General features: G+C 28.4%; 1 protein-coding gene across 1 annotated transcript; it reads left to right on the forward strand.

Annotated features, from left to right (window-relative positions):
* The first annotated feature begins 1,945 nt into the window (after positions 1-1,945).
* On the forward strand, positions 1,946-3,225 carry LOC119607793 (mitochondrial import inner membrane translocase subunit Tim21). The gene is made up of 3 exons (XM_037961907.1): positions 1,946-2,418; positions 2,492-2,674; positions 2,967-3,225. Exons 1-3 carry the CDS (start codon positions 2,050-2,052, stop codon positions 3,150-3,152), a joined length of 738 nt encoding a protein of 245 aa, XP_037817835.1. The 5' UTR covers positions 1,946-2,049; the 3' UTR covers positions 3,153-3,225.
* Positions 3,226-10,536: the final 7,311 nt, after the last annotated feature.

The following is a 10,536-nucleotide window of genomic DNA, read 5'->3' on the forward strand; positions in this document are numbered from 1 at the left end:
TTCGACTTTTTCCGACTTTTCGATTGTTTAGACTTTTTGACTATTTTCGACTTCTTTCGATTTTTTTCGACTATTTTTTGACTTTTTTCGAGTTTTTCCGACTATTTTAGGGTTTTTGACTTTTTTCCACTTTTTTTAAGATTTTCGACTATTTTTGACTTGTTCCTACAATTTTCGAGTTTTCGACTTTTTTCGACTTTTTACGACTTTTCGACTTTTTTCGACTTTCTTCGACTTTTTTCGACTTTATTCGACTTTTTTAGACTTATCGACTTTTTTCGACTTATCGACTTTTTTCGACTTTTCGACTTTTTTCGACTTTTATTAACAAAGTCGAATTTTTTCACGGACCATCGTCGAGTTATCGACTTTTTTGGAACAAAATAGTCGAGTTATCGACTTTTTTGGAACAAAATAGTCGACTTCGACTTTTCGACTTTTTTCGACAAAAAGTCGATTGTTCGATTATTCGAAAGTCGATTTATAGAACCCTAATCTATGCTGACTGACTCTCTAGAAATTTTATACATATATGTATTTTGAAGAATAAAAAGTTGGCATCACTTTTATAACTACATATGTTTTTTACACATTATAATACCGTATTCAGATTTGACACATATTTTTATCACATAACTTTTAACAAAACGTCGGTTGAACAACTGTTAAGTTATAGGTCCACGCATCAAAGCATTACATGCTTTTCATACCTACTTCCAATTCTACGCTTCAGGTTTCATGCATCACAATACATCTAAAACTTATTTATATATGTAAAAAATCAATTTTAATTTATTTCAGAAAACAAATTTCAAATTTTACAATAAGGAAATAAAATGACGAACGTTTGCTGAAAAAAGACACAAAGTTAGTGTACAATAAATTACTTGTTCTGAAAACTTTATCATAACTATGACTGATAATTTTTTTATTATGATAACAATTTAATTAATTAAGCAAAAAAAAATTTAGCAAATCAAAGAGTTGCAGCCAATTCAAATAGATTTTTTGTCAAGTAAAAAGTTAGGCAAACAAAAAAGTCGGTGCGTCGACTGACCGACTTTTTTGTTTGCCTAACTCAAAAAAAACTCTCCAAATTGACAACGTTTAAATGGCAGAAACATTGATTTATTTGTTAGTGATGATAAACAGCCGATAATAAGAAATAGTTGATAGTGATGACACAACAAACAAGTTATGGTGAATAAAATATCCGTGGTGAATAAAAATTCATGTTGAATAAAAAATAAATTCACCACAAATTCCGTTATGACGTTATTGAAATATTTGACAATCCTAAAAATATGCTATAGTTTTTTCTTCTTCATCTTCTTACTTCTACTATTTTATTTGTACTTATGTATTTATTTTAAGAAATTATTAAAATTTAACTTTGTTAAAAAAAATTAAAATTTTTCAGGAAATATAACGAACAAATTTTACTGGACTCTCGGAGTTCGATATAAACGGGTTTGACTGTATATGAAGTAAAAGTAAGTAAATAAATAACAAATTTCAAAATGTTAGTGTTGACCAAATATTTTAAATTAATAATTTTAATTTTTCCCTATTAATTAATGGAAACACATTTAAAGCTGCCAATAATTAACGAATTTTAATTATACCCTAAGACAATTTGTTGATTTTATCTTCTTAAAGAGAAGTCAAAATTTTACAAAGTCAATTTTACATTATGTAAAAAAAATGTATTCTGATTCTATAAATTTATTTATGAATGTTGTAATAAAAAATACACTAGAAATGTAAAAAATAAATCCATTCATCCATAAAATGTATGATGATAGAGAACGTGAAATCTGCTCAGGTATAGACAAGAAGGTTAAAGTTTTTCATTGCATGTTCATGCCATCTATTGGCAGAAAATATTTATAGGCAAGGTCGTATTTTTTCGCACTTTTCAGACAGCTGTTAAACATATGACAAACAGCTGTATATTTTACTTGTTCAAATTATGTTTTTGGTTATTTTGCTCGTTTTTAGTAAATAATTGAATAATTTGAAGAAAATAGGAAAAATACCGGTAGTAAAATGTCACAATTAATATTATTACGTCAAGTTTTACAAAAGCAACAACATTTGCAATTGAAACATCTCTTTCAACTGCAACAAATTAAAAAAATTAGTCAATGTGCAGTTTGGCAACAAAAAGCCAAGCGATCAGAAACCGGTCAGGAATTGCAACTAAGTAAAAGTGGAGCTGGGCGTACAGACGTGTCCACCGATGTCAGACCATTGGGAGAAAAAATCAAAGAAACTACCAAGACGGCAAGTTACACAGCCATCATATTGGCTGGGGTTGGTGTGACAGCGGTTATGTTTTGGGCCATATTTCGCGAGTTGTTTAGCAGCTCTAGTCCAAACAATATATACTCAGATGCATTAGAAAGGGTTATTGAGGCAAGTGGATTTCATATTTAAATCATATTTTTGTAGTTTTTATTAAACTTGAAACTATTTTTGTTTTTTATAGGATCCCCGTGTTCAAGACTCATTGGGGGCTCCTATTAAAGGCTTTGGTGAAGAATCTCGCCGCGGCCGTCGCCAACATGTGGCTCATAGCAGTTTTGAACGTAATGGTGTGCCTCATATACGCATGCGTTTCTATGTGCAAGGCATTCGGAATAAAGCTACAGTACATTTGGAATCAAGAAGGGTGAGAGAGTTAAAAGAGTTTGAAAATTATAATGTTTTTTTTTACATCGTGGGACTATATTCAATAGTCACTATCTATAATTTGTATGAAAATTTGATGGTAAAATATCCAGCAAACAATTCCGCATTAGTGACAGAAATTTTAATAATATGTATTTTGTTGCAAAACAAGTTTTCTTACTAATTTGTGCATGCTGAACATATGCGATATATTTTAATTGAAATAATTCAAAAATATGTTTTTTTTATAAAAACGTAATATGTATTAATATTTAATTTTCTTAAATTTTCAGGCTCCCTCCGGCAAAATGGAATATCGCTATTTATTTGTGCAATTAGATCATTATCCACATACTACCATTATATTGGAAGATAATCGTGCCTTTGATCCTGTACCATCCACTTCATCAAATCCTACCTCCCAAACCCCTTTGACTGGTTCTAGTCTGTCTTTTGCTTCGTTTGATGGCAAAAACTAATATTTATTTTGTAAACTGGCAAATATAATTTTAAGCAAAATAAAGTTTGGTGTAAAAATTGTTGAAAACCAAAGACATTAATTTATTTTTGTTGTTATATGGTCCATTTGAATTAAAAATTGTTAAATCTTTTTTATTATTTTTTTTTTCTATAAAAAACGAATGAATTTTATCTATAAATAAAGAAAATTAATGTAATTATAAAATTATAAAAAAGTACATTACTGATTTTATATTTTTTTTAATTATTTATATTAATTTATAAAAAAATTGTAAGATTGTTATTACATTGCTACAAGCAGTTAATTTGTGTATTTATAACATTTATTATATGTATTGCTTGCTGCAGTACTATATTTATGAATGTATCTTTGCACCTATTTTTAAAATAATATTACTATCTGGCATCCTTCCTCAAAATTTCCATACCTTTCCTTTTCCTCCAAAACTTGTTCCGTTTCCGTTTTACTTCGACGAAAGTATCAATCTGGCATCATCATAATTTTTCAAAAAATCTGCCGTTATATTTTGAAGTTTAAAAAATCGAGAATCTGGTAGCACATTTTGTAGTAAACAAAATTTCTTAGATCTGGCAGCATAATATTCATCTTTTTGCAACTCTGCCTATTTTTTGTAAACAAACTTCCATCAAGTGCGCCTTTTTACAACAAAATTCAATCAATCAGTGAAAATTTTCTAATTAGAAGGAAATTGAAAAAAAGTAAAATTTAAGATAGTGTAGTAAAGTGAAATAAATAAATGTGGAAAGCAAGTGTTAAGACGTTTGTGTGGAAAGCGAAAAAAGCTTAAATTAGACACAATAGAAACAATTTAAAGATGAAAAAAAAAAAAAACAAAAACTTTTACATTAAGAAATGTTTGTAAAAATTTGGTAATTTGTTAATTTCTTATCGAATTGTGTTTAATATTACAATCAAATGGACGTAAAATGTGTTAAATGAGTGTAAAGCTAATTGTTACAATAAGAAAACACTTTACTGCAAGAGGCTCTCTTAATTTGCTTAGTATTCTTAAAGCCACTTGTTGCTGGTGTCTCACATAGTAAAATATGTTGTTTTACCGGGGCCGGAGTTCTGTTTTCTTCCAGATGAGCTACTTAGTTCACATTTTGTGCAAATGCTAATTATTTCTGGGAATTCCATTTAGCGACTTTGATGCCCTCAATGCAAATTTGTTTACGTTGTCCACTACTGCCAAAGTTATTGTGCAACCATCCCCGGAGCTAGTTTTTTTTCTTTTCAATGAAAGTTTTACATCCTTCTTTATGAAAATTAATAAAAAATTTCAATTATACCAACGAATGTAAGTATGTATGATACAATTTTACATTTTTTAGAACAACTTAACATGGTAAAATACCGAATTTGATTTTTTGTTATAGCCGGGTATATAAAGGCAAATTGACTTTAGTTCCCAATCTATTCGGCTCTCTGTCATTAAAATAACAACTTGAACAAATGTAGCTAAGATCGTATTGAAAAGAAATGGATTTGCTAATTTTTCTTACGGTTGTGTTTATTGTTAGAATATCCTTTTTCAATCGTTGTGTAACTGAATTAGGAACCGAAAACAAAATGCAGAATAGGTTTTATTTATTATTTTTTCTGAAGTGAAGGGTCAGAAGTAATTTGTATATATATTTTTATCAAATTAAGAGAGCCTTTAAAGAGTTATTGTGTAATCGAAAGTAATTTAAAATAATTCATCCAAATCATATAAGGCAGAAAATAACAGGTAAGATTGTTTTTTTTTTTATATATAAATATTTAAAACGTTTTCCAGTATAATCTTTTGTATATGAATTCTTGTTTTTCGCACATGACTTTGAAGAACATTTAAATGGTACTATTGACTAGTTATGTACTACACCATTTCCAATCATATTTCAGAAATATTTATATTTTTGAGAAAAACTCCAACTATATTTCCCAAATTTCTAAAAGAAACCTGATATCTTTGAAATATAATTAAAAACTTAGGAACTATAATTAGAAACGGTGTGGTTGTTCATTCACAGTTAGAGTTAATATGTAAAACAATTTAATTAAATCTTATCTTATCTCACACATTTCCAATTGTAAACTTGCGTTAAGCCATGTAAAATTGAAGGCATTAATTTGTTGTATCTAATCTTAATTTCCGTTTTGATTGGCAACATCCGCTGTTACATTTGTTGCATGCCCCATACATGTGTGCACCCGTTTATTTGTATATTGTTTTCGCAGCATTAATCTGCATAGAAATGAAAAACAAGTAATTTATTCATTATAAATTGCAATGTTATGAGTAAAATAATATTAATAACAATATTACTGAAAGCCTTAATCGTATTATGGCCACCAGTCAGGGTCAATACACAGCAAATTATTTGATTTATTTAAGTTTTTTTTCTTATATGAAAAGTAAAACATGATCATTTTAATACTCGTAAAAAACAGAAATTGTCGTATAGGTTTCTTGTTCTTGTATTTGGGCTCTCAACAGGAAGAAAGGCTTTAACGGAGTGTATGTTGGAATTATGTACTTCTTTGAGGCATGAAATGTTAAATCGATAAAAAGTAAATTTCATATTGACATTTGAGCCTAACATATGGCATCCATGAAAAGTCAAATGATTAAACCACAAACAGATATAGAATACATAAAATTGACAGTTAATAGGGGATTTAAAGTGGTGTCCTTTTAGCACAAAGAATGTAGTTCAGTTTAACGGTATATATTTTTTATTTGTGTGTAAAACCACAATTGATCGATTGTTTTTTTTTTTGTTTAGTTTATTTCTAACTGCTTATTAACAAAAAAACTGTGTTTTTTTTTTGTTTTGATCCAATTTTTATTTTTCAAAGGTGCGAAAAGTATTATTGAAAAAATACTCATTCATGCATAAACTTAAAGTTAAACGTTTGTTTAAGGATAATTTAATTTTCGTGCTATTTATTATTTAACATGTCATCTTTTGAAAACATTTGTCATAAATTGCTGTTACTTAAAAAAAAACAACAAAAATGAAATATTTTTTGTTTTGTTTTTAATCATAAAAAACCAAATGTCTTTGGTTAACATAAAAAACTAAAACCATTCGTTAGCTTATCATGACATTTAGCTTCCAAAGAGACTTGAAATTTTTATTTATTTGTTTGTTTTTGGCATTTTAGTATGATCTTTAAATATTTGTTCCAGTGGTATGTATGGAAATATTAATGTTTTTTGTTTCCCCAAATGCGCCATCTCTTCATGATGATGATGTTGTTGGCCACTAACAACATCACAGGTGCTTGATTGCTTCAGGCTAAAATGTTGCCACCAAATGAGACTTTTAAAGCTCCACCTAAGTGCTGTTTGTTTTTTTTGGTCTGTGTGTCCGTCCGCTGCCTGTTTTTAAATGCGAAAAAAGTTGTGCAATGTAAAATAGAACAAACAACGCAGCTTTTGGACAACAAACTGTCAAAAGTTTATTTGTTTTTTGCTGTTGTTATTTTAATATTTATATGTTTTTGTAACCACCAACCACATCACCCGAAGTATTTGATGGTCAGTGTTGCGAGTTGTTACCCAGCGGGAAATCACACTTTTTACACCATCTTTTTTCAACTTGTGTTTGTGGCAATGCTGTATAGTAATGTAAATGTATGACTGTTTTATGGAAATTTTTGATAAAAATGCTGTTTTTTAAGGTATATACTAAAATTTTGGCATATTGGGCAAACGGTCAGTTTTGATTATTTCGAAACTAATTTATAATAACAGTCATAAGTATAAATTACTTAAAATATACATATGTTAACTCTGAGTACCAAAACTATTCATCTGAGGATTGTGGGTTCGATTCTGTACAGATACTGTGAATTGTCGGTATCCTCGGTAAATTGAGTTTGATTGATTTGAATATAAATAAAATAGTTTTAAAAGCATAAAAGTAATACAGTTTTGTAGGGTAATGTTGATTCGTTTTGACAAACAACTTTTAATTTTAACAAACTTTTATGTACATATTTGTTTATTCAACAAACATTTTTTGTTGTTGTTTAGTTTGACAGTCGTTTGTAACGAATTTATGATTTTATTTTTTTATATTTATTACTTCTTTTACGATACACTCTGAAAATATACACAAAAATAAGAAATTTAGCATTAAAAGTGCAGTTAAAAATCGAGAAATAGATTTTCGAAGTCGTTAAATGATTTTTTTTCTCTGGATTTTACTGGTTACCATAAAATTAGGACAACATTGAACTGCTCAGACATTAGTTCCAAGACATTACTTAGACATTTTATGAAAATTGGTTGACATTGATCACCCATTACCAACTGTACTATCTTCAATCTGTTATCTTTGTTAAAGTTCAATTAATATTTTTTATTTTTATATAAAAAACAATAAAAAAAATTGTAATATTTTGCTCCTAAAAGTATTCAAATATAAATATTTTCAGTGTATTAAGAATCCCAGAATTTTTTGTGTTACAATTTTTCACATTTATGTAGTTAGTTTTATGACATTTTGTTTTTCGAGGTGTCATGCGGGAGATCTCTTTTATTGTACCATCTTTGTCAGTATCCAGAGCAAATATTTACATTTATTTTTTAACTTTCTCTTAAAAAAGCTACATGGAATAAATAAAAATTTTAAATGTTATAAAACAGTTTCTAAAACTGACCATTATGGAGTTGTTAACTTTTTAATGGTCATTACAAATAATTTTTATATTTATTATTGACAGGATTATATTTGGTTTAAAGTAATGTAAATAGTATAAACTGTAATAAAATCAAATTAAATTTTATGGGAATTAGATTATTTGTTAACTAAAATTGTTAGAAACAACTACATTTATCATCATATGAAACAAAATTATGTCCTTGTGTCTCAAGATTAGTTAAATTTTCTTTATAATACATACATATCTACTTTTTATTGAGATCTATAATACATTTAATGCTTTCTTTAGAAGCAATCATTTTTTTTAAATTAATGAAAATTGACAAATGTTAAAAAAACGTCATTAAACTTACGATCATGTAATTTTCAAATTACTTACATACTGTAACATGCGTTATATTATCTATTTATATTTTATAATTTTCCCCAAAAACTTTTGCTTATAAAAATTTTAATTACTTAAAATGTTTATCTTTCTTAATTTTGTAAAATTCCAAATAATATGTTGGTCCTTGTACTTAATATAATTATCATTAGTAAAAGTGTGGTAATCAGCATCATGAATGTTGTGTTCCATTAGTATTTTGTTGGAATGAAGTGTATTTATTGTAAATTAACCAACTCAATTTGAACATTATTAAACATTAAACATAAAAATAAAACTTGAACAACTCAAGTGGTTTTGTTATAATTTTTTATAACGAAATAAACAGACAACTCATCTCATTTCAACTATGCTTAACTCAATTTAACCAGCAGCAGAAATTGTCGTAAAAAGGAAGAAACATCATAATCATCAGTAATAAATGAACAAAAACTCACATAGAGATACACACATACAGACATAGAAGCTAATAAAACAGTTATTTTCTTAAATATTCACACATACACACAGAAACATTTCGAAAAAATGGCGACATTATGTCAACTTCCTCCTTTTTCTTCATGTTTAACATGTTCATTTTGTTGGTTTGTCTTTTCGTTCGTTTTTGTTAAAAATGGCTCCCATGTCTTTCATTAAAACTTTCGGCAAATTATCGAGCAACATATGCTTGCGGCTGTCACATATAAAAATCTTACTAACACCAAGAGAAAAAAAGACATCAACAACAACAACTACTAACAGGAGGAATGAAAAATATATTATAACTTTAGTATCACAACTTTGAAACGTGCCTTTCTTTTTTCCTTTACGATGACTATTCCATTGCCATGGATGCTGGTTGTCTGGCTGTATGTCGTTTTATATTTCAGATTCTAACACAAGATGGTTGTAGGAAAGAAGACGAAGAAGGAAATGGGAAATAGCTTATTGTATTCTATAGGGTTGACAGCTTACTGCCTAATGGTAGTAGTTACAGTTGTCACTGCTGTTGGGTGATGGTATTGAGTGGGGGTGTTTAGTGAGATAAAAAAGCAGACATTTAAGGTAAAGCTAGACCCAAATATATACAGACATGTAGATACCTAAACTTTCCGTAATACATAAAATATAAAAATGTCTTCATACTTAACCACCCCGTTCGCTTTTATTGTTCAACGTAACAATTGAGTTGGTTTTTTTGTTGGGTTTTTATTCTATCTTTTATTTTCGTGTCATATGATTTCCTATGGGATCTTTTGTGTGGATTCTATATATGTATGTGTGTACCGAAAGGACTATAACTTTTTAAACTTTTCCTTTTTCATATAGAAATATTGCTTATACAGGGGATTTAAAAAAGAGTATGTACTATAAAGTTTAGTTTAACTGTATTATTTAACAATTAATAAATATTTCAGATTCTTACACAAATTCTTATCGTGTGCTTCCGGTAGGTTAGAATTTAGTGTTCTAGTTTGTCAAACCGGAGGTCATGGGTTCAATTACCAACAGAAACACTGGTAAAGGAGCACACAGCAGGCCCGATAGAGGCCTAGATATATTACTTCAGATTTGATCTAACAAACATCTTCCTTTCAAATTAATTAACTTCCCTAACCCCCATTATCTCAATGTCAGATTATATTTCATCGTAAGGTTAAATATACAAAAAATATTTTAACTGGCAGAATATCTACAGGTTAAACGATAACCGTAGGTGAAGTTAACGGGGCTAAGTAGCTGAGGGTTCTGTTAAATGGGTTTGTAAAATTTCTGAACATTTTAAATGTATATTTATTGCAACACCCTATATATAAGTATCTATGAACATATGTATGTGTTTAATAAATACATTTATAATTTACTACAAATTGAGATGATATATCGACTCACTTAACCTCCAGTTAAAAATATTGTAAAAGTTTCATTTAATGCGCTTTGAATTAAATTTGGGTTTGGAACTCATATTTGTTATAAATAATAGAAAATATTTTAAAATAAAAATGATAAGAGATTTTTTGAATTAAACGATCATTCATTAAAGGGATATTGGCCATCTCGATCTTTAGTCCCAGGTTTCTGCTCACATATTCGGTAAATATCCTACCCTAACCTAATTTACCTAGAATATTTATTATATTTGAATTTAATGTTTTTACTTGTTTTATTCTTCTCGAATACACAAACTACATAAAAGGTAATTTTTCGTTTCGGTTGTATAATTTTTTCTTCGCTTAGTTATCTTTAAAAATTTGCCACTTCAACAGTTCCTTTGTGACAAGTTGTTCTCTCAAATGTATCACGTACACACTTGTACAAGTATGACCAAAAACAACGAA

The sequence above is a fragment of the Lucilia sericata genome, unplaced genomic scaffold (assembly GCF_015586225.1).
Source record: "Lucilia sericata isolate MDLA Ls3-8-SP2 unplaced genomic scaffold, ASM1558622v1 Contig000019F_arrow, whole genome shotgun sequence".
In the NCBI taxonomy this organism is placed as follows: domain Eukaryota; kingdom Metazoa; phylum Arthropoda; class Insecta; order Diptera; family Calliphoridae; genus Lucilia; species Lucilia sericata.